Below are 25,858 nucleotides of genomic sequence, written 5' to 3'. Positions count from 1 at the left end.
AAACATAGGAAGGGAAGAACAACCCATCTCGTCCTTCACCTGAATCTTATTTCTAGGTCACACAGTGAGTAATACACCTATTCTCGTCAGCCGGACATCCCCGTTTGCACAATTAGCCATCATTATCTGGCGCCACCCGTGGCAACGTTGGCAGCAAAGGGTGTGTCTTCTTACAAAGTTTGGACAGTTTTCTGCACGCGTCGGTGTTGCTGGGATGTGCGCATTGTCTGCAGAAATTGAGACAGAGAATCCTATGCCATTATCTCTCTTCTTCATGGCAACGTTGGAAGCAAAGGGTGTGTTTTCTTATGATAGTTTGCACAGTTCTTTGCACGCACCGGTGGTGTCAATAAATGTGTATCGATCTGCGCACTGCGTCCTTCAGCAGTCTTTGTGTAAGGGTTGGGTGAATGCATCTGTTCCATGTAGAACCTAAGACGGTGAAACGTACGTTAACGGAAGCGGTTCCACACAATTTTAGGAGTCGGAAAGCACCTACAAAGATGTGGAAGTTCATCATCTTCACCTTGGCTGTGTTCGTGGGGCCGTCCCAATCACAAGGTAGGGATAACGTATGATTTAAACTATGTATTTTGTGAGGGTTTTGTACTTTCGTTGGCTTTTAGATGTGTGTGCGTGTCATGGGATATGATATGTGCCCCTTATATTACCTTAAGTGTTAAGAATTGCTTCAATTCTATATGTGTTATCGGTAATAGTCATAACGTAGCGCTTACAGATATCGTGCGCTACCAATTATCTTCCGCTTTAGCTTAAACTCACCTGGTACGTGTATTATGTAAAAAACATATTTTTATGGATAAAGAACGAAATATGTGTATGTATAATCCTTAGTATTGGTTATCCATCATACGTACAAAGCAGTATATAGTTGCACCCAGCGACACAGCAGAAGAAACTATTGAAGCCGTAACAGCAACTTAGTGTCACGACTGACGTATTTCATAAGTAATTCGACACGGTGTATTTCATCGGTTTTCCTTAGTCGAATGATTTAATCTATCTTTTAATCTTGTAGGGTAGTCCCTTCAGTTTGTGAAAAACTGATTTTCAAGGTTGCCTTGCTATTAATAATAATCATAGTATATTTTAAAAGTAGCTGACTTCACAAAATTTTTTTGCAATCTCAACACATGGTGAATCGAAGTTTGAAACTCCTGCAAACTTGTTTTAGGTAGACTTGATAAAACCCAACACCCCCCTCCCCAACCACCATCGCCGTTAGTCGTTACGCTTCGTGTGTCAAAACGTGACCACCATGTGCATATCACGTGAAATTCACGTGGCACTCCTTGTTCGTAAAACGGACTACACAACATTGTTTTGTTCACCCGCAAGCAAGCGGTAGAACAAACATCGCTAGTTTACTATTGTGTGTCTGTAGACTATTCTGGGCAGTTTGGACATTTTTCTTAAGGTATCTCGGTTGGCTAAATTGGCATTTTGACCTTCCACTGTTTTCTTATCAATGAATTAAGAAAGAATGGAGCCATAACAAATGTTGATAGATGGGCATTGAAGAATTCCAAGTCTGATTTTTGGGGGGCCAAATTGATGACGTCATCATTTTTATTACCTCTGATATTATTTTTTTCTATGACAAAATACAGCACTTTGGTACATAACACTGTAATGAAACTTCGTTTTTCGTTGCATAATGATGGAAGCTACAAACGTAGTGTTGCGCAAACTGATATCTACTAACGATCTGTAGTTATTAAGAATTAAATTTTTTTAATTAGATGAAAACAAACATTTTCTAATTACTACAGATCATTAGTAGATATCAATTTGCGCAACACTACGTTTGTAGCTTCCATCATTATGCAACGAAAAACGAAGTTTCATTACAGTGGTATGTACCAAAGTGCTGTATTTTGTCATAGAAAAAAATAATATCAGAGGTAATAAAAATGATGACGTCATCAATTCGGCCCAAAAAAAATCAGATTTAGAATTCTCTAATGCCCATCTATCAACATTCGTTACGGCTCCATTCTTTCTTAATTTATCAATAAGAAAACAGTGGAAGGTCAAAATGCCAATTTAGCCAACCGAGATACCTTAAGTAGAACAACAGAAGGACGAAGACTCAAGTGAACGATGACGAATAACGCCAGCACATTTTATCATCATAGACATCACTATCAAGACATGCTTGTAGGTTGTTAAACGGGCGGATAGAAGGTTATAGACCATGCGCTGTTCTTTAGAAAGAGCAGATATTCATGCCCATGGGTTACACGTTAGGATATGTCAATGCCTTTTTTTTAATAAATAAGGCATTGAATCAATAGGACGAAGATTGATAGCACTACATCACATGGTAATTTTGCCACAATTGGCGTGTCTCTGCTAAAAATCGTCAATACCATACGTACTTATGCCGAAGGTCGGTTATACCGGCTATTCAGATACAGATACAGATAATTCAAAGTCTAAACAATGTGTTACTGACCCTACCCTATATTTTCTTTCTCTAGCCGGAAGGTTCTTGGCTACATATTCGGGCTACGACTACTTCAAAGTACAGGTCAACGGACAGATGACGAGTGCTAACGTGAAGAGGACGTGTGAGGCGGCCGGTTACGTCACGCCATGTCCGGGGGATAGAAGCTGCGCAGGGTCGTCCAGCTTCTGCGTCCTGACCGGTCTGACGGGGTGCTTTTACGGGCCCATGGACGATCTGTCTCAGGTAATGTTTTTTTTTTAAATTCATTAGTCAGTTTTACTACATTTGTGGAAGGAATAACATAACAGGTGACAAACACCTGATCCACTCACACCGGGAAGGACCCCTACTCTTTTCGTTAAGTGGGGTGGGTTATTTAACGTGCTCGATGTGTGGCTCTCGCCGAACACGGGGCCTCCATTTAACGTCCTATCCGAGGGACGACCCTAGTCGAAGCTAGGTACTACTCATTTTTAAGCTGGGTAAAGTGAGGAAAGTCGTGTAAAGTGCCTTTCCCAAGGGCACACGATCGGTGACACGGCTGGTTTTGAACTCGGGACCTCTTGGGCCTGAGCCCGAAGCACTGCCGATTATGCCACACGATCTCACTAAAACAGGTATTGACAGGTTCTAGGACATAAGAGTCTTAATTTCCTTTACACAACCAGTTTTTCTCATCTGCTGACGTTTCGATGTCTGTCAGACCGGGACGAAAAGTGCACGAACTAAGCCACGTTTGGGATAGTGTTCTCGCCGAAAAAACGCCACCAACATCGGCTACATATAGAGGCGAGAAGCAGAAATTCAGTTAGAAGCTCTGTAGAAGGTGTACAACAGACATCGAAACGTCAGCAGGTGAGAAAAACTGGTTATGTAAAAAAGAAATTCATGTCCATCTACCAACCTGATGAAATTATTTTCGGTATATAAGGTTCTGTGCGGCACCACCCCTGACCGCTGCCGCGCCCTGGACGGAGTGTACGTCTTCATGGGGTACAGCTGGAACGCGGGGGCGGCCTGTGGCGTGGACGGGGACCGGTACTACACGGTCGGGCTCAGTCAGAATAACCGGGACGCACTCTGCGCATTGGGTGAGTACTTGTTTTTTCCACAACTTTACGTACATGTACGTGTACTTCTACGTGGGGTACAGCTGGCACGCCGGGGCGGCCTGTGGAGTGGACAGGGACCGGTACTACACGGTCGGGCTCAGTCAGAATAACCGGGACGCACTCTGCGCATTGGGTGAGTACTTGTTTTTTCCATAACTTGTACATGTACATGTACTTCTACATGGGGTACAGCTTGCACGCCGGGGCGGCCTGTGGAGTGGACGGGGACCGGTACTACACGGTCGGGCTCAGCCAGAATAACCGGGACGCACTCTGCGCATTGGGTGGATATTAGATTCCGTAGTAGGATCTCTGTGGCCCTTTTTTTCGGCTTATAATACTCTTTTGCTGGCTCTGGCTATTTTGTTTTGTACTGGGTCGCTGATTGCCGATCGTTGCTAATCCATTTGCAAAAGTGTAAAAAATCATATCCAAGGTGTAAAAGGTATGTGTCAGAAACTGACAAAAGATTTATTTCACTATTACGAACAATGCAGCCGGAAACAGTGAACCTATTTAATCCCATGTCGTGAAGAAGGATGACAAGTTTTCATCCTGCCAATCATTTTGTCCAAACATTCAACTGAGTCAATTTGTATTCACAGCTTCAGATATTGACCAGTGCAGCAGCGCCCCCTGTGAGAATGGAGCTACGTGCCAGGGCGGTGTGAACGGCTTCACCTGTCAGTGCGTACCTGGGTATACTGGGACTCGCTGTGAAACAAGCCTAGGTAATTAGGTTTAATCACACGAATTCGGAATTGTGTTTTGGACAATATTTGTAGTGGATGTAAGGTCATCAAATCTCACAATGTGCTTTCTATAATTGTTAGCTACTAAGTCTAGTGTTTAGAAACACGGCCATTTGCATACGCAAGGTGACAGTTTCTCAAACAGCTAGACAGTACGACAGCTGCATGTACTGTCTGACCGTTGCCAAATATAGTTGATTTCATCTGGTAACTGTTACTTTGCGTATTTTATTACCTGAATACCTAATCTTCATTAGCGTGTGGTCACTGTCTCTATTTTTCTTCTTTTCTTCCTACAGATGTGGACGACTGTGCCAGCGATCCTTGTTGGTTCGGTGGCACCTGTGTGGATGGATACAGGGACTTCAGCTGTGTTTGTCCTGAAGGTTTTGCCGGAAAAAAGTGTGAAATCGGTACGAAACATCTATTCATTTGCATACACATTTTTATGACGTACATAATAACGTTGTGTTGTGGGTTAAGTTTTTTTTTTTTACATTTCTTACCCACTAACCTATGCTATGGTATGTGTACACTGGTCGTCTTAAATTTAGAATCGTATGTCTTTCCTTACAGCTGCGTTTTCCGGACAATGTTACCAGTTCTCGTCCGACGCCCTCTCCCAACCTGAGGCCCAGCAGGCCTGTAGTACCCAAAACGGTCGCCTGGCGGACGCGAAGGTAGGACAGCAGCATCAAAGGTTCATCACGGACGGCATCGCGACCTCCACTGGAGCCTCCAGCTGGCTCGGGGTGAAGCTGGAACCTGTGTACTACCTGAAGTACCCCGATGGTTCGGTTTCTCCAAGTACGTTTATCGTTTAAGGGATTCATGAGTCACGTATCAGCACAGTTAATAGAATTTTTTCTTGTAATAGTGACTTATTGTTAAAGGTAAACACACGTACCTCCAAATTTTCGATGACATCAGTCCATCTTGTCCGCGGAGTTTTTTTGTTTTGTTTTTTTTTTAATTTTTTTTTAACAGGCTTTATTCGTAAAAAAACAAATAGTACATTTGTCAAAAACATAGCTACATATCCAAGCTACTGTACAGGGAGTAATTCGAAGTAGTAGTGTCGTATAAGTAAGAGTACATTTCTTAGGCACAATACACCTTTCTCACGTCTCTCTTGTTCGCGGAGTTACATAGTCTCGCGAGAGTGCAGGACTAGGTCAAAACTTGCGTGGATCGTCTCTATCACCCACCCCCCACCCCCGTCTTCCAGCCACCATTTCGGCTCAGCTTCACACCTCCATACTTCATGTGAACTGCTTCTTTGATCTTTTTATGGGCCTTGCGTGGTTCTTGGTCAGTAATCTTATTAGCATCCTAAGTAGGTTTGGTGGTAAAAATGTGACGCGATTGGATTCCTTACTGTCTATGGATTTCTGATACTCAGCGGTCCGTTCTCCTTTTATCAAATCACATGGTTGTCAACAACAGGGCCCCTAGAGATGTCACCTACCCAGCCCCACTCCCACTGTGACCTGTGTGTTCTCCTGAACAGCTCCAACAGCTTCCAGGCGGAGCCGGCGTCATGCACGGAACAGCACAACTACGTCTGTCAGACGGGTAAATTGTTCAAATATATCATCGTAAACAAAAAGAATGACATATTGTAGAGGGATTGCTTTTAAATTTGAACGACGGAGTGACAGCAGTTTCAGTTTTGTCACAGATAAATCTTCCTACGATGTGGTAATTTTTCAAATACTTTTCAAACATCTTTAACAAAATTTTCAGATCTCAAATCCTGTGGATCAAACGTGTGTCAGAACGGCGGAAACTGCACCTCCTGTTTCGGCGAGTCCGTACTGTTCTGTGACTGTCCTGATGGGTTCGGAGGAAAGTCATGCGAGATCAGTAAGTTTATTCTTATCACAATAGATTTCTATTGTTTTTCTTTGCATTGAAATATAGCTATGCATCACTAGAACTCTTTGTTTAATCAGATAAAACTAAAAACATTTCCATATAATTATACTTATATTACCTATTCAAAGTGCAATATGTTCAACACCATTTACCATGTCATCTAATCTCCAAGCAGACTACGGTAACATGGGATTGCATCAAAAGCTGCCAGAGGAGTTAAGCCGGCCTAGGAGTGTGTTTGGCTACCTTTCATTGGCTGATGACTCCTTTTGGCCAGCTGTACTTCTTAGCCAGCTTTGATACCATCTTATGCCACTGGTAAATCTGCCCGGAGATTCCATTCCATTCACAGCTACAACGCCTTTAAAACATCTAATTCTGAAGCAGTTACGCATGGTGATAATAATGACATATAAATGGTGATAATAATGACATATAAACTTGCAAATAAACTTCAATAATAAAGAAGTTTAATTGCAAGTTCATGCCCGAGGGCTAATTGCAAATACATGATATAAACATAGTAGATATACAAGTGACAATGGGCAGTTATGAACAATATTCCACAGTTAATACTAGTGTTGGCTAATTGCAAATGATGGCTTCTTATGGCATTTTTTTTCAGACATTGACGATTGTGCCTCGAATCCGTGTCAAAACGGAGGAACCTGCCATGATGACGTCAATACCTACCACTGTAGCTGTCTGCCGGGATACACCGGGAACAACTGTGAATCTGGTAATAAAAACCTTCCTATTTCTTCCATGTAACGACATAAATGCATGTCATCACATGTAACTGCAAAAATAGAACAAATCAATGTGGAATTAACCTACAATATGATATGTATGGAAAATTGTATCGAAGTCGAACCCCATCTAGAACTGGCTCACGAGTGAGTACTTCAGTATCAACCATAAGTTGCATACTTTTTTTTTCTTCTGTACCAGACGTGGACTGGTGCGCCCTTGTGACCTGCCCGTTTGACTGGACCTGCCAGGATTATGGAGCCCACTTCACCTGTCTGGGTAGGTGGACATGACATTGTAAAGAATTATTTCGTTTGGATATCTCTAGAGGAGCATTATTTTGCACCTACACTAGAATACACTCTGTAAGATGATTTTGGTAGAGGGTATATGAAAAATTGACTAGCAGTTAAACTTTCTATGAACAACTGAAATGCGGCAGCAATTTACCTACATATGATATCTGATAAGCAAAGTTAAGATGCAGATTATTTTTCTAAATCGAAAGCTATGTTTTGCTTAGGAACGGTGGTTATTTACAGAAGAAGAAGAAAAAAATCCAAATGACCACAGACAAATACTAATTCTGTCAAAAATAGGACTTATATATAACTTAACTTATGCGGGAATGGTGGGTGAATGTAATGATATAAAAAAAATGAGTGAAGACATTGTCATAGTTTTTGTTCTTTTTTCCAGCTACATCCGTCCGCCTTGCCAAAGCCTACCGGTGCAGCAGCGCCTCCTGTCCGGATGGCATGTACTGCAAGGAGGATGGTGGTTCATTTTCGTGCTGGGCTGCCTAGTCATAAGCCAGCCAGTCTTTTTCCGGTCAATTCAACAGTAGAATAGTTGATTAAATGAATAATTGTCGATTGATTGATCCATTTATTGATTAATTTCTTATAGACGATGTAACTAAAACTGTGAGTTCTGTTGCAATCGTCGTTTTTTTCTTACCATAAAATTCCAAAATATACACCAAAGATACCTTCAAAGATGTTTTCTAGTCTAAAAGCCATAACACAATTCCGTAATGACCAATGCCTCACACAGATAGCCAATGCCTCACAAAGAAAGAAAGAAAGAAAGAAAGAAAGAAAGAAAGAAAGAAAGAAAGAAAGAAAGAAAGAAAGAAAGAAAGAAAGAAAGAAAGAAAGAAAGAAAGAAAGAAAGAAAGAAAGAAAGAAAGAAAGAAAGAAAGAAAGAAAGAAAGAAAGAAGAAACATCACGTATACAATACATTTCACATTACCTACGGTATGGCTGAAATATAAGAACACCACATGCTGGCCTAAACATGTGAAAAATCAATGCCGGGTAAATAGCACATGCTAGAATCACAAGACACCATTGGTAAATATCACATGCTCACCTGTGATGTCAACAATCAACATTCATTCAACTGTAAAGGTCATCGGAAGACTGACATTAAGAGCCGACATGACATGGCAGGGAAGCGTCGGCCAGTGACGATTCAACTCCTATGGTTCAGACTTATGACAACTAATAACCCGCCATGTTTACATTAAATTAAATTCCAACTTCAAGTTCTGCAACTCTATCTGTTTTACATCATTCCTCATTCAAGTTAAGTACATTAGACTTATAAACATGATGAACAAGAATTAAAGTGAACGTTTCTTAAAACTTTTATCGTGTATAACGTCATCTTAAGTTTATTTCGGCGTGCACAGCATATCGGTTGCTTTTAGGTTTTGTTAGCATGCTGTAAATTGTACATTGATCAAGCAGTCATGAGACAGGTCAAAGGCTAAACAAATCTGGTTATGTTTGCAAACGCACCGCGTTTGAGGCAGCCCTTTTGGTGTTTTAGTACGATTCTATTAACTGGCGGGAAAAATCTACTTAGCTTGCTGATAGATCATGATATTACATTACCTACTTAAATGTGGACATCACACTTCATACAATAATGCCGTAGGTGATGAACCCATGGGTAAAACGCTTGTTCTGCAAACAGTCCAAAGTTTGCAGAAATTGATTTCTGATAAGGGGTTCGAGGTGGTGATCATGAGGGCATTAAAGTTCACACTGAACAGTCCGGCTCCGTATTTGGTGGCTCTCTGTGAACCTGTTTATAGACGGGACTAACTGAAGGGACTAACTGAAAATCCACAGAGCACAACTTGGAGCGCAGGGTTAGTCTATAATACCATTATCTTAACACACGTTTAAGAAAGAGTTCATTACTTAATGAGCTATTACTAGCTGTAAACGGGATTAGATTGGTCTTGCGCAGTTGTGTTCGTACCTCTAGCGACACATTCAACATGAATCGCTTCTTTTATTTGCCCTTTAGTCAAAGAAATCATAAATGTTTGAAGTTTCAATGTTATGATAATTTGTTAATAATATTATATAATGTGTTGTCGGACGATACAAGTACTACTTAGTGTGTTTTGACAGCACAGGCTCTCATGCACTACGTGTGATGTAACATGACGTCTGTACTACATCGTAGTGCTAGTTGGGTGCAGGTAAATATCCGACATAACATCGATTCTATCCACTTATATCTACACTCTCAGGTAGTGTTTTAAGTCTTGTGTTATAAAAATGGGAGGCTAGAAGGCATTTACTTGTCCCTGTTATATATCGCAAAGAACACACAACAATTCCTAACTTTATTTACCTATAGTCAATATTGTGATATCCGCCCCGTCCCTCATCAGTGAGTCTGGACGAAGTGTAGAAATGGGCATTAGTTTCAGATTGGTCTACCTGACAAGGTTAATCTTTGCTGTTTAGACCCTTTAAAGGCTATAATTAGGCATAAAAGCCACTTACAATCGACTACCTTTCATTCGCGACTCAGAAAAGAAATTTTATGTCAGCTGAGATATTTCTAGAAACATTAAACTTTGAATTCCTGTGGCCTTACTTCTCTCCTACGGCCTTATCAATACTATGTGAATAATCTAAGACCCATTCCATGCCAATATAAAACAATAAATGGGAAAATCGTTGAGATATTGCCAGGATAAATGATTTAAAGATTCTTTCATTTCTAGGTTGAATAACACAAAGAGACAAAAAAGACACATAAGACAACAGGATGGAGTTTTGGCTGCAGACGATCCTGATCTTCCTGTTCATGATCTTCAACAATCTTGGGAGGTCAGTAGCACATCCATGTTTCGTCTCTACCCACAATGCCGTGTGCCAGGGCCTGAGCTTGACCTCTGTCCCCGATGACCTGCCGGCTGACATCGAAGCGCTCTACGCCTCTAACAACTACATCGCCGCCTTACACCCTGCGGATTTCTCCGTGTACGGGAACCTAGATGACATTGAGTTAATGAACAACATCATCAACACAATAGACAGTGGAACGTTTGCCGCCCTTGCCAGCCTGGTGTCCTTGAACCTGGGCTCAAACCAGCTTTCACAGCTCCAATACGGGGTGTTTGAAGGACTTGCTCATCTGCAGACTCTGCATCTGAGGAGCAACAACATCAGCATCATCCAGGCTCTAACTTTCCACCCCCTGTCAGGCCTGCAGTATCTGCATCTGGACCACAACAGTCTGACTGAAGTCAACAATGCGCAGTTCTGCTGCGGGCTGAGTCAGCTGCAGGAGCTGCATCTGGAGTATAACAGCATTGGTACTGTAGCTTCTGGCACCTTCGGGAGACTACCACAGCTGCAGTACCTGCACATGGATCACAACAATCTGGTTACTGTCAATGACTTCCGCAGCTTGACTCAACTCAAAGAGCTGCATCTCAACCACAACAGCATCAGCAGTATTCTGCCTGGTGCCTTCCAGGGGCTGCTTCATCTGCAGAATCTGCACCTGGACAACAACAGGCTGACAGTTGTCACTACAGATTTCTCCAGCTTCCCTCAACTACTGGAACTGCATCTGGGCTATAACAGCATTGGTACCATCCAGCCTGCTGCCTTGCAAAACCTCCCTCAACTGCGGTACCTGCACCTGGACCACAACAACCTAACAACATTCTCTCCCACAGACTTCTCGAATCTAAGTCAGCTGCTGGAGCTACATCTGGACCACAACAACGTTATAACCATTCAGCCTATAACCTTTCAATCGCTCCCTCAGCTGCTGATTATGCACCTGGACCACAACAGCTTGACAACCGTCGCCACCGAAGACTTCTCCACCCTGAGCCAACTGCAAGAGTTGCATCTCAACAATAACAGCATCAGTGCCATCCAGCCAGGTGCTTTTGCCAACATGAGCAGTCTGCGCACCATACGACTGGAGAATAACGCCCTCAATGCCCTGCCGGGCAAGGCTCACGGAGAGCTGGCACCCATCGCAAACGTGTACCTCCATGGCAACCCTTGGCGCTGTGACTGTCGGATGGCCGCCTTCAGAGGCGAGTTCACCGGACAGTGCCAGTTTGAGGAGCAGGTAACCTGTGCGAGCCCGGAGACGTTGTTAGGACGGCAGCTGAAGGACCTGACGCCCCAACAGCTTGCCTGTGAAGCGGCTACCATAAGCAGATTTCAGGCATGGAACACGACTGTAGTACAGACAGGTGACACGATCTACTTGCAATGCAAGGCGAGCGGCGTCCCGACTCCGGACGTAAAGGTCACACTTCCGTCAGGTGCAACTGTCAGCGTGGTGCCCAGGGACGAGGATATGGGCAGGGTCACTGTGGGGAATGACGGGAATATAGCTGTTCGTAACGCGACCACGTCAGATGCAGGACTGTACACCTGCACTGCTATCAACATGCTGGGCAGAACGACCAGTAACGTGTCTGTGGATGTCAGGAGTCCGAGTATGTAACAAACTGCACCCCCTGCCTCACATAGCCCAACAGCTATTATATACATCTGCCACTCGTTATCCACTTAAAATCCTGTACTCAAATCTAACATGCACTGTGATCACACAAGCCCCTTCCTCTATTCTTCAGCAATATCGATCTGTAAATATTGTATATAGTTTGAATGTCCTGCTTTTTATAACAGTTCAGAAAAGGTTAGCTACCTAGCTAATGGGCTGAATAAAGTTTCAAAAGTCCATCCTCCCATTCAACACCATTCATTGCTGATCGATTCAGTTTTCTACCCACCGCTAGCCAGTACTGATGCTCCCCTTACGGCTCTCTGTTGATCTATATACTGTCGTCACCCCTATCGATTCGTATTCTTACAGTTGTCCAAAGGGTCAGGCAAGTTTACACAAACACTACGCCAGTAGGATTTTCTGCTGTCAAACTCGCAGCAAGTTCATGGATCAGCATCTTTTCTATTATCATGATAAATTTGCGGGGAATGACTTCGCAGAAGGAAGAAAATAAAACTTTCGAGATGATTTTAAGCTCACGCAGTACTTACATGTAGTACCACGACAAGGAGGTAGGTGGATAAAAGACAGAAAAAATATTTTCGCGGTTTTGAGTTCGCAGTCATTTCTACCACAAACAATCCTGCAATCACAGTAACCTACATGCTGACATAGGCTCTGTCCCACATTAGCAACACTGAACACTCCTTGCTTGTATCTCAGCAATTCGACTGGATTACCACTTCCGCCCCACAACTAGTGATCCTCCCGTGCCCCTTGACCCCACAGACTGCTTCTTCTCATCCTCCTTGTTCTTCGCCTCATTTTGCTCCCAACGTTTCTTTTTCGTTTCGTCTTTTTCCTCCTCGGGTAGCGGAAACGATGCTACCTGCCCCGATAACCTTTCTTTGTAATTCAACCGAGTGCACGGTTTCAGATTTTGACCAGTGCAGCAACGCCCCCTGTCAAAATGGAGCTACATGCCAGGATGGGTTGGACACTTTTACCTGCCAGTGTCCACCTGGATATACAGGGCCTCTCTGTGAAACAGGTGGGTGGCAGCTGGTCATTTAACATTATACGCCCTGTCATACTTATTTCTTTCCACACCTGAATATAAGCTTTGTTTGAAGCTATATAATCCACCCCAATACTAAGAATGCACGCTTTACGATTTAGAAGAGTGTGCCATCGAAGACTATGCAAAGGGCAACAGATTGCAAAGCGTTGCTGTGATATATCCACAGGACATTATTGCAATTGGCAATAAATCTATCGATCTTTTAAACAACAGCAAATTTCATTTAGGCACCATTTGAAATATGAATGAAATTTGATGTCAACATAATTATCCTTTTATATTTCAGATATTGACGAGTGCGCGGGTAACCCATGTTGGCTGGGAGGGACCTGCCTGGATCACGTGGACGGCTACAGCTGTGTCTGCCCTAAAGATGCCGCGGGGAAGCATTGTGACATTGGTACGATAGTTGATGTCTACATCATTCTCCAAGAAAATGGTGGTCATATGATGAGCAGTTTTAGAGTTACAGGAGTTAAAAGGGGCTGGCCAAAAAGCCCAGTCTGAATAAGGTTAAATACATTCTGCACATTCAAGCTTTGAAACATTCAAAATTTGCCTTTTTTTCTCTGTAACAAGATTGTTTCGAAACAAGCGTCAAACAAAATGTTGTGAAATATTCGGCTAGCAAATATATATATATATATATATATATATATATATATATGTGTGTGTTTGTTTTTTTAAATTCTAGTATCTTCTGTCGGAAATTGCTATCAACCGTCGACTTCACTTGCTACCCATCGTGAGGCGACCCAAGCCTGTCTTGCTGCCGACGGGCTTCTGGTGGATGTGAAAAATGAGAACAAGCAACAGTTCCTGGCAAACATGATCTCGGCTACGACCAGAGCTTCCACCTGGCTGGCTATGAAAACAGCACCGATACCTATCCTTCACGGCGATGGTACTCTTGTCTCCGGTACGAAGATATTGTTCTCTGGATGACACAAAACAAAATTAGTTCTTTTATCATAATGATTGCTGAATAGATCCGTTTTAGAACATTGATAGAATTTTCTAATGATTCGCCTGAGGGACCAGTTTATTAAAGAAGAGGTATTTATGTTTGATACTTAACCTATGCGTTTCAACGCTTTAATGTACTTTTAAGTTTTAATGTACTCTTTTTCGGTTGTTCTTGATTCTTCTAAAAAGGGTCCCTGCAGTGGATGGCAGGCGAACCTTCGTCCCCGTTGGACCTGTGTGTTCTCCTGGACAGCTCCAACAACTACCAGGCTAAGACTGTTTTCTGCACGGAACAACACAACTACGTCTGCGAGTCAGGTACTTAAAAACACTCCAATCAAATACAATTCCTTCCATTAAGCAAATCTCCCCAAATATTAAGTCTTGAAGTATAAACTTAATTCATATCACAAGTGTGATCGTCACTACACTTCCAGCTCTCAAACCCTGTGAGCCTAACGTGTGTCAGAACGGCGGAAACTGCACCTCCTGCTTCAACGGCTCCAGCACCTTCTGCGACTGTCCTGATGGGTTCGAGGGCGAGTTCTGTGAAAGAAGTAAGTGTTCGTTGGCAATTACAACTAACTTCTCAGCTAAACAAAATCTGGAAGCCATATGGTAACTGACTGCATCATATACATCACCATTTGGAAGCTAGCGCACGCATTGTTCTCATCATGATCTTAGTCATTCAGGTATTTTGTTTTGCACTAAACAATACTCGTATGTTTACGTCTAACCAACCTGGTGATGGTTTGTATTACTATGTAGACATTGACGAGTGCGCCTCCAATCCCTGCCAACACGAAGGAACCTGCCAGGATCAAGTCAGTTCATACAGCTGCCTGTGCCCAACCGGGTACGACGGAGACAACTGTGAAATCGGTAATTGTTTTTGTTTTGATATGTTTTAATGTGACGAATCATTTGTAATCTAAATCTAATTTTTTACCTAAGTAATTCATCTTTAATCTAAATCTAGCCTTTTAACTGATGAGTCATCTTTGATACCAAAGGACTACCAATTATATGCTTTTATCTATATTTGACTGAAATTGTCTTGCATTTTTGCTACATCAGAAATAGACTGGTGTTCTCTTGTGACCTGCCCGTTCGGCTGGACCTGCCAGAACCTGATTGACCACTTCAGCTGCCTGGGTAAGTACAATCAGAGCAGGTTTTATCCGTGATGCAATTAGTTTTAATTCTAGAAAAATTAATAAAACATGTGATTCATCATTATCATCCCATAGCTGATTTATCAGCCGTAGGAGCAGCACAACATGTTATGCTGTATCAATAGGCATTTTAGTCTCCCAAAACATGGGGTTACATACATGTAAATATATGTATTTTATATAAACTGATAAATAGGATTTATAATTTAAATTGAATATGTATATACAAATGACATCCCCGTAGTATAACACTACTATGAGAACGACGTCAAGAGGAAATTTAGACCGTTCAGCCAACTGGCCATGAAAAAAGTAACTTGTCCTCAATTTAACAGAAATAAACCCATATCATGCTTTTTTGGTACAAGCAAATGACATCGGACCACAGTTGAATTCAAAATACTGCTGCCACTATTTCCTGAAGTATATTTGCCGTCATAGACAGAGGGTTTTGATCACCTTTACGACTACTTAGACTTAAAAATTTCAACCAATAGTAATATTATAATTTGCCTATTGTTGCTCTGTAAGGTTAAACGGCTTCTTTTTGCTGTGCATATCGTTCCAGCATCGGCCGGCCGTATGATGGAGCCCTACCGGTGCAGCAGCGCCTCCTGTCCGGACGGCATGTACTGCAAGGAGAAGGGCGGTTCATTCTCGTGCTGGGCTAACTGAACAGATGGCTTCAGACACCTGCGTGTTATTAGAAAATACAACAATGATAATTGATAAATGCATTAACTTTGCCTTACATAGTCAGCAATGAAGCAATATACCGGAATTTAATGCGCGATATAGTTTTGCTTGTTATCTTGTGAATTGATTCTTCCCAAGTGCACTTCATTCAATAATTTTCGTAGAAATAACAGCAAAGCATTTTACATTCAGAATGAGTGGTATTTCTTTCCAGATTAAAATTACAATTACAAAACCCTATTGACAAGCTGTTATCGAGGTAAATTAAGGTCCAAATATTGGAAAGTGAACTTGCCTTTGATATTAAGTGTTATATGTTACGTGTAGAAGTCTGAAAAGTATTGTACGCAATTACACAAAATATATACTTCATGCTTTAATTGTCAACATACTTGCAAAAGAATATCATATCTTAAACTGTCACAGGCGACAATATATAAGTGATGTAGTACAATGCGATTCGTGTTGTACCATCATATACTGCCATGCGGCTATCCCGATAAATGAAATTCTTGATTTTCCCTACAACAAAGGCCTAGGATTTAACCGATTAAAGAGTTGCAATATGACTACATGTCTCGTTGTGATTTTTTTTAAAGCTTCATTAAACTCTTAAACTGCTGTTTGGAGAGTAGCAAGGATGAGTGATTCGTAGTACAGGTATGTAGAAAAACTCTTCGCCTGTGTAAATGAACCTATAAAAAATCAAGGGAAAAGGCACACAAGGTCAGCCTTTCAGATATAAGCGGGTTGAGTTGTAGTCAATTTAATCAAAGTGCCTTTTCATAAAGTGAGATCAATAAAAGGAAAGATAAGAATGTTTTTAAAGAATGGGCTTTACTATGTTACTGGCTTGAGCCCACTCCGCTTTTTCTGATCCCAGGGAGCAGTTGGAGTCCCATAAAGATTGTGTGTTTACGGACAGGGGCAAAGGTCAGGGTCTGCCGGTCCAGTGTCGAGGGTGTAGAGAGTTCAAAGGCTATTGATTTGTTCCGGATGAACCGGACAACCGATGTATAAAAGATACGCATTGAAGTCTGAAATTACGCAAAAGACAGCCATTGCTTCACAGAAACTATGCAATCAAGAACACCTGATGTGTTTTTCCCAATAAAATCCCCAATTTAATGTTACGAGAATAAACTTTTTATTTCTCTAAGAAGAAACAAAACTGATGTATTGATGACATATTCATGCATTATTTGTATCCACAAAAATACAGAAATCAGAATATATTCCAAGTTTTAGATGGCATATGGCAATGCAGTTAGATGTAAAACTTCGCTCTCCACTCTGCTTTGCATAATTCTGATCTACCAGCGACGGCACGTCCACGTCTGTTAAGCGGAGGGCACAACCCGCCGTACGTGCTTTTTGTCCGTACGTTTTGTTTTTCTTTTAAGTCACATCCGCCACGTTTAAAAAAACGTGAGTAAGGAATGGTAAGACTAAGAGTAGGGAGGGAGTGTGTCTCAACGCACGTCACTCGCACGGTTGCGTAAGGTGTAAGTATGTAGTAGAAAAAGATCTGCCTGCACGTAGAGTTCTACGGCGTATCTGCGTGCTCCAAAATCCGTCGGATTCCATACACATTCGTACTGAGGCTGTACTTATAACTTACGGATCCCAAAAGATTGCCCGAGTTTTGGCACGTAGACGTTTTTGCACGTACGGCGGGTTGTGCTCTTAGCTTTAAACACCTCCGTGTCCAGAAACACCGCCATCAGATGCCGTGTGCCATGCCAACATGAGTACGCCTTGGCATTTTTAATCAGAACGTTCCAGAGTTCGCGACACGCGCCGACGTTGCTACTTAAACTAAAAAATCCACTACAGCCTAAGGCAATCAGCACCCACGTTAAACTGACACATTCTATCTGACGCCAGTAACAACCCAGTACAAACTGTTGTAAACAGAACACTGCACACTTGTATCTACCTGTCAAGACTTTACTTAACAGGTGGTAAGATGTGGAAGCTCCTGATCTTCATCGCTGCTGTAGGCAGTCTGTCGGTGCCATCGATTGGTGAGTATAACATATGAATATCCTTAATGTAAATAGAATACCTGTGGGACGGCGTGGTGCAATCGGCAGCGCGTTGGGTGTAAAATCTCCAAATTTGCGTGTATGTGTGTGTGTGTGTGTGTGTGTGTGTGTTTGTGTGTGTGTGTGTGTGTGTGTGTGTGTGTGTGTGTTTGTGTGTGTGTGTGTGTGTGTGTTTGAGAGAGTGTGTGTGTGTTGGGGGATGTACAAGTGAATCAACTATGACGTCATTGATGTGAGAAAACGAGTGTGGTATAACCTCATCGTTCCAAGCTTAATTAGTAAATTTTGTATGCCTGTCAGAGACCTTATTCTAAAATTCTTGCCGGCTAAGTTACTAAATATAGTCCTAGCACATGTCGTTAGGCAGTTCTATATATGACGTGACAGTTGGCGTGGGCACTTATAGCTCCCCTGGGTCTACATGTAGCGTTAGACAGGGTTCAAGTAGGACGGTTCGCCTCAGCGAAGTCTGATATGCGGCGAGGATGAGTGAGTGAGAGAGGATTAAAGTTTCATCAATGCATTCTTATTTCGGGAACGTGTACATGTGATGCAATGTTCAAGAAGCCACCCCCTCACACCACTGATTACAAAGGTTTATCTCCCACTGAGATTGATTGAATCTGTTATGACACAAAATCCCGCTTATAAACGGAAGGAAAAGCTATACAGTATTTCTAGCACTGTTTTCTTGTAGTAATCAGAATTGACCGATCCCATTGATGACCCCTGTATTTTATTGTTAAAATGAAAATTCTGATTTCTATCAATGTCATATGTAAAAGAACTTTATGCAATGCTGAATTGCATGAATTACCATCCGTACAACCAGCACGCCGGGATGATGGATGAAGATGACTTGCAACGCTTAACATCAACGTGTCGTTTCTTATTCTTTTCAGGCCAAGAATACCTGGCCATGGTTGGCAACTGGAGTTTCTTTAACGTTCAGGCTTCCGGTCAGATGACCAATGCCAACGTCAAGGCGACCTGTGAGGCTGCAGGAATGAGGTACCCGTGCTATCACACAGGTAGGGACGGGTGTACCAATCGCTACTGGAGCTCAAACTGCATCGTGTTCGATGACACCTTAGTCAGCTGTGAAACTTTCCTGGTCCTCTCGGAAAACTTGTGTGGACATACTGACCCTCCGCACTGCCAGCCCCTTGATGACACCTTTGTGTACATCCCTGCCTGGCTGACTGACGGAAGTGCCACCGGAGTGGACTATGAGACCCATACAGACCACCTACATGGAGCATATTACAGCAACAAGTACGCGATGTGTGCAGGTAAGGACTCATTATCGGTGCCGAATACTTTGGACAAAGTTGTTCAAGATGTTTAATATAAGAGCACATTGTTTAAGCATTATGACCTCTGACATTGCTTAAAACGTACTTACTACCTTTGTCCATTGAAGTAACACCGAGTTACAGTAAAGAAAATAAGCACTAAGATTCAATGCCACTTGTCTGCCAAGGTATTTCTGCCATGTTTATTTTTTCAATAAGGAATGAAGAAAATAAGAGGACAATAGTAGAACGTATCAAAACAGAAACAAAAGAAGCATGACCCTAATCAGTAGGAACATATTCGTGTTTGAAATGCAACTTTGAAACTTGTGACTTTCCCCCTGGTTATACTGGATTCACCAAGTAATAGGTAGGCTTCTAGGGGAAAGATAAATGTTCACAGCAAATGTTAACATTTTATAAAATATAACTTCCATGCAAACTTTCTACAAATCCATATTGTCCATGAGAAAAGCATTGCTATTTAAGACGATTTGGAACATAAACTTTGATTTGACTGGATTTATCAAAATTGCAAAAAAATTACATAGATTTCGACGAGTGCAGCAGCGCCCCCTGTCAGAATTGGGCTACATGTCAGGAAGGAGTAAACAGCTTCACCTGTCAGTGCGCACCTGGGTTTACTGGAACTTTATGTGAAACTGGTGAGTGTCACTGTTCATGTTACACAAACGTACCTTACCTTTTCACTGCGTGTATTATTTATATAATTCAGCTTAAAGATGCACTGCACAGGCGTAATAGTAAAGACTGTGCGTAGGTAACAGACTGCAATGTATTGCTGCGATAGAGGCACTAGCATGACATTGGCCATACGTCTATTAACATTTGAAACATAAGCAAATTTCATGAATAAAAAAAAAAAAGATCAATGTAAATACATTCGTTCATTTCAGATATTGACGAGTGCGAGAGCAACCCTTGCTGGATGGGAGGGACCTGCATGGATCACGTGGCCAGCTACAGCTGTGTCTGCCCAAAGTATACCACAGGGGAGCATTGTGAAATCGGTACGATTCGAGACTATGTGATACGTCATTTTCAAACCGGGGTCAAGCTGGAAAGATTTCTGGAATGAAAAGTATGATACATAAGGAAATAAACATACAGTACATGCGATATATTAATCAGAAACATGACTTGTGTACTTTCCTTGAGAGAGCGTAGCATTAGAAACATACTATATGCAATTACTAGAATGTGACGCGATTGAAAGGCATTGTCTTCATCACCTGGCATTGTGACACTCTCCAGATGCACATGCCTAATTCTAAAAATAGCTTGATGAAATCAGATGATTTGAAACTTGTCAAAGGTATGCCGTGGACTTCTCACGTTTGGCATACGTTACCTTAAATGATATGTTTTTAGGTTTTATCCATCCAAAACTAATTATTCTGGAAGTGTGTTGTTTTTTGCACGGAGAGAAAATTTTTGATTCAATTTAAATTTGCACTTTCAAATTTTATATACTATTTATTAATTCTAGTATCTTCTGTCGGAGATTGCTACAAGTTCTCAACTTCAGCAGCTCGCCATCTCGAAGCCACACATGCCTGCCTTGCTGTCGACGGCCACATGGTGGATGTGAAAGACGACAAAAAGCAACAGTTCCTGGCAAACATGATTGCGGCCACCACTGGTTCTTCCACGTGGCTGGCCATGAAAACAGCTCCGCTACCTATTCTCCACAGCGATGGTACTCTTGCGTTAGGTATGAAGATATGATAATACGTCCATCTGGTACCCTGTTTAAATAAAAAGACAGAAATTCACTTCATACAATATATATGGCTAGATTCATTAGCTTAAAATCCGTTTAAAGTATATCTTGTGATTTCTCCTTGGGACCAGTTAACATATTACTAATTACTACCAATTCGTTGTTATTATTTTTAACAGGTTCCCTACAGTGGATGGCAGGCGAACCGTCTTCCCCTTTTGACCTCTGCGTTCTTCTGGACAGTTCCAACAACTACCAGGCAAAGATTGCCTTCTGCACAGAGCAACACAGCTACGTCTGCGTGTCAGGTACATAAAAACACTCAAATGGAACATCATTCTTTGTATTTATCAAGCGTCATGTGCATTGAACATAAAGCAGCTGAGAAGACAACTGACTTATTCATATTTTACTACAATAACAGCTTAACTCTATCCAGACTTGGGGGTGGGGTGTGTTGGGGTGGCCAAAAGGGCCTGCGCCAACTTTAACGCTGTATAACTCCCAAACGAAATTTCCCAGGACAACCAAACTTGCTGACTGTTCCTAGAATATTGTTGGCAACAATTTACTAAAAAGAAAGCAAGTTTATAATTTTTCGTGTTGCCATGACAACGGTTTCTGAAAGGCATATTTTACAAAAATCACTAATTTTCGTCTAAGAAATGTGATTTTCCTTGCTAAACTACACTTGTTTCATATATCTTTAATATGTAACATATTTTAATGTGGCATTTATAATTAGATATCCATAATTTATGCTAAAGTAATGATGTAATTGGTCAAATTCCAAGATAACGGGCAATCTCATCATGAAAACTATAATCAGCTTATTTTCAGTCGGATTCCATCCCTAATTGCTATTTTCTCACAAAAAACAATGTGAATGCATGTTAATCCGTTTTCATGGATTTTAGGGTTATAGGTTGAAAAATATGTATCTTAGGACAATTGATGTCGATGATCCAAGATGGTGAATTAAAAGTGATAGCTTAAATATGTTCTGACGTCGTGTTGACGTCGTTGTGGTGGCTTTGATAACAGAAGTTTTAGAATACTTAAATATTGACTTAAAAAACCCTTTATTGTTAACTATTATGTTATATATTTATGTATTATGAGAATTCCCCCTTTTAGCCCAAAGAATCAATTAATGACGTCAAAATTTCGTCAGATCATGTCATAATGATATCAACATTTCAGAAATTATGAAACTTAACAAGCACATCAGCCCCTGCAAAATTTGCATTACAGTAAACTGTTTTGAAATGACGAAGGGGGGGGGGGGGGGGGGGGTCCAGGCCGGGGGATGCCAAAAAAGCCCAGTCTGGATAGGGTTAAATTTACGGATGCAGTCACATGCTACGTATACAGATCCGTAAAGTATTGTGAACAATTGCACAAAATACACAATTCAAGATTTATTTATTTATTTCTGTAATCTTTATCCAAGGTGGTCCAAGCTCAGTGCTCTTGCACTGCTTTTCAGTGGAGCCCTGCGTGTTACATAAAAAGAAATTAAACATATTCATCACAAACATAGGCAAACATAAATAGACAGCAATAAATGAAATGATTAATAACAATGGTAATGAAACTGATGTAAACAATAATACTAATCATAACAATAGATGCTGCTAGTAATGATGATATCAATACAAATGATTAATGAAAATAATGGTACGAAACTAAAGAAAACAATAATGATAATACATAAATACTATCAAATTGTCAAGATTCATTACTTAAGTTGACAAAAAATCGAGTGAAGTATTCCCCACTGATTGTGCAAAAAAATTCGATCTCATTTGCCTAGATTATCTCAGTGGATCATGTTTTGTAAAAAAAATAGCACAGATGTATGAAAATCTTAACACAAAGGCTATTGTAGTGTTTGCTTATGAATCATGTACATCTGATCATGATCTATTAGGTTTACATCTATTCATCATCGTAATATATGAGATTTACCGATATGGCAATAGCATATTTTCTCATTCATTGTGCAAATAGACATTTATTTCGTTTTTACTTACATTGATTGAGTCTTGTAAAATGCAGTGGATGTATAAGCGTTCCTCATTAATTATCCAAACCAGTTGTTTAGTTGCTTACTGTTTATCATGTGCGACATTACTAATGATCTACATTCCAAAAAATGGTGACGATTTGCCAACACGTTCTTGAGTAATTTTCCTCTAAACTTTGAATCAAAATAGGCCCCTGGCTGAGGGTCACTTACTCTTTATCCCAAGAGCTACTTAAACACACACATGCGCACACAATTTAGAAATGGTTGCAAAATTGCATTTTAGTGAATTTTTTTCAACATCCTTGAAGAGCCGAAGCCGTGTCAAACGAACATCTGCTACAACAACGGCCTCTGTTCCACCTGCTTCAACGACTCCTACAGCTTCTGTTCCTGTCCGGATGGATATCAGGGGGGATACTGCAATATAGGTATTATTTATCCCTTCTTTTTAGAGAAAACTTACTATAATCTCGTTTTATAGTACAGTGCTAAACTCGCGAGACTTACTGATGCTGGAGTGATTTCTAACGCCCCATATGCGCTAGATCACGTGTATGTAACTCTCGCGAGTTTACGTTCTGAAGTGATTGATCATCAGTATTGGTCCTAAAGAAGGCGATTAATGATTAATGCGAACACATAGGAGCATCCATCATAACTTCGTTTTGAATAGTACATTAAAGCAAAACACTGTCTTATTGTATGAAATGAATTTCAATGAATAATCGAATTGTACGAACATTGCTCGTCCACTGCTAATGAGGAATTCGACTTGAGTTGCGCTTTAGAGTGACTACTATAATCAGCCAAAACCTTGCTTTGAAACACCGCCCGAAGACGATGCACTTGAGGTCGGTCGGTTGCTGTGGTTTGGGGGTCTACCTTCCTTTCCGTACGTGTTTATTTCCCACCTTCTGCAGCCGAAGTCAGGGTGGTTCTGGAACGCCGGGCCTCTGGTTGATCTGGCGGCGACATCCAAGCTGTCCATGGGGATTCTGAAGTTCTTTAAGTTTACCTTAAAACTGTCTTTGTAGTGTGGCTTGGGATGTCCGACTAGTCTTTTTTTTTGGTCTTCTTTGTTCTTGGTGAGGCCGACGCTACCTACAAAACCTGTCAAGTGATGACTGCATCTCACATTCCATTGCAGCCGTATGAAGATCGCAGTTATCAGCAAAGAGCTGTGAATGTTTATTAACGCGAGAAGCTAAAGTTGATTGAACAGCTTTTCATCTGCCTGTACCTGCTGTCCCTGTCTTGTAAAGCGTCGGTGAACATGGCTGCGAAGATGATGCTGAAGAGTGTTGACTACTGGCAGCAAAACATATCCTTTGGTCACTAGAAAGGCTTAGGATGATTCCCAGTCGTCATGAACATGGACCGTCATTTCTTCATGGAACCGGGGCATGAAGATGAGACGTTCCATGAAGAAACCGGCCATGATTCTCCATAGCAGCTCTCTTAAGACCGAACCAAAGGCCTTTCTGATGTCGATAAGTGTAATAACAAAGAAGTCTCTGTGTTGTTTTTTTAGATGTTTCAACGAACGCCGAGTGAACAAAATGAAGAGAAAAAACGAGTCTTCAATTGTTCATATCCCTTTACAGATATTGTTGAATGCTCCTCCAATCCTTGTCAAAACGGCGGAATGTGCTCTGATGGCCTGAACTCGTACGTGTGTCACTGCACTGCTGGGTTCGAAGGGGACAACTGTGAAACAGGTATGCAAGACTGCATATCACAGCGACTTCAAACAAAGATAGCATTTCAAAAGTTGCATCTAATTACATATTAGCATGTATGATATATCCGGCCAAGATTTATCTTCATTTAATCGTGTAATTTCTTTCTAGATATGGACCTGTGTGCCCAAGTTGTCTGTCCGTTCAACTGGCAGTGTCAGGATCAGGGTGACCATTTCATCTGCAACGGTCAGAATTTTATATCCCCACCTTTTATACAGTCACATAGACTTCCGTCATGACAATAATCAGTACCTAAGCTCAGATTCATCGATCACAAAATTGGCTTCATCCAGTGATAGCAATATCAACTTTTACATGTAATAATTTTAATCTTCATTTATATCATTAAAATTATCCATCTCAAATGCAATGTCAGCTTCAATTCACTCGTTGCACATGTATTCTATATACAAAGAGAAACAGAGATTGTTGACTTATATGGCATTGATAAGTAATTCATAATGACCATTGCTTTGAACTATGAACTTTTCTGGGACTATGATAGAGCAGAAAAAGTGAAGATCAATAGCCAACAAAGGTATCGACTTCGTCATATTGATTTGGTTTCAGCCAGGAGCACCAGGCTGGTACAAGTGGACCCTTATGTCTGCAGCAGCGCCTCCTGTCCGGGCGGTATGAACTGCAAAGAGGAGGATCCGGCATCTTTCTCCTGCAGAGCCGGGTAGATTTTCGATGATTCTCACCTGCAACGGCAACATGACGGACCAGGCCTGGAACACACACCGAAACACGCCGAAAAAATTCAAATTAAGCTGAAGCAAACCAGGCCCTTAGATTACTTATTTGATCTATTTTTTGGGTGTTTGCTTATTACTGACTTTAGATAAGGCAACAAGAATGTCTTACCTGTTTGCCAAGGTGCATGTATGTATACACATTTTAATGCAACAGTTGAAGAATCTAAGAAATCTATAGATGTGTACTATTGTAACGAAACATGTAACAGAATGCTTTCATCACCATCAGTTAGAATTAAGTGTTGTCCTACGAATGTCTAATCAGATTGTCCTTTTTGTGTGATACTTCAATGGTATTTTTCTTATTATGTTATCTTTGTGAAATGGTGTATGATGAAGGAAATATTTATTAATAACAAGGGATGGAAATAGTTGGAATTGAAACATCTGTCAGGAAAAGGGCTTCTCTTATTGGCAATCTGACTACATGAACACTTTTCTTGCCCGTGCAGAATGTAATAAACGAATGTTATCAAGTCATGATTTTAGAATTTTTTTCTAATATGAAGAAAAATAGCCATGCGTAACCGTGGACTCTAGACTCTCCAAATACTGTACTTG

At 41.2% G+C, this 25,858-nt stretch overlaps 1 protein-coding gene across 1 annotated transcript; it reads left to right on the top strand.

Moving 5' to 3' along the window:
- The first annotated feature begins 362 nt into the window (after positions 1 to 362).
- Positions 363 to 25,225, top strand: LOC118412987 (fibropellin-1-like). Its single transcript, XM_035816082.1, has 19 exons — positions 363 to 561; positions 2,505 to 2,716; positions 3,405 to 3,564; positions 4,191 to 4,316; positions 4,637 to 4,750; positions 4,914 to 5,144; positions 5,784 to 5,912; positions 6,084 to 6,203; positions 6,841 to 6,954; positions 14,576 to 14,689; positions 14,885 to 14,962; positions 15,551 to 15,631; positions 18,629 to 19,018; positions 19,939 to 20,052; positions 20,532 to 20,756; positions 20,945 to 21,073; positions 24,402 to 24,515; positions 24,648 to 24,725; positions 25,110 to 25,225. The coding sequence occupies exons 1-19, from the start codon at positions 411 to 413 to the stop codon at positions 25,223 to 25,225; spliced, it is 2,796 nt and encodes a 931-aa protein (XP_035671975.1). The 5' UTR covers positions 363 to 410.
- The last annotated feature ends 633 nt before the right edge of the window (positions 25,226 to 25,858 follow it).

This window comes from Branchiostoma floridae, chromosome 4, assembly GCF_000003815.2.
Source record: "Branchiostoma floridae strain S238N-H82 chromosome 4, Bfl_VNyyK, whole genome shotgun sequence".
NCBI lineage: Eukaryota > Metazoa > Chordata > Leptocardii > Amphioxiformes > Branchiostomatidae > Branchiostoma > Branchiostoma floridae.
Note: the sequence above shows the minus strand (reverse complement) of the source record. Positions and strands in the feature narration are given on the sequence as shown.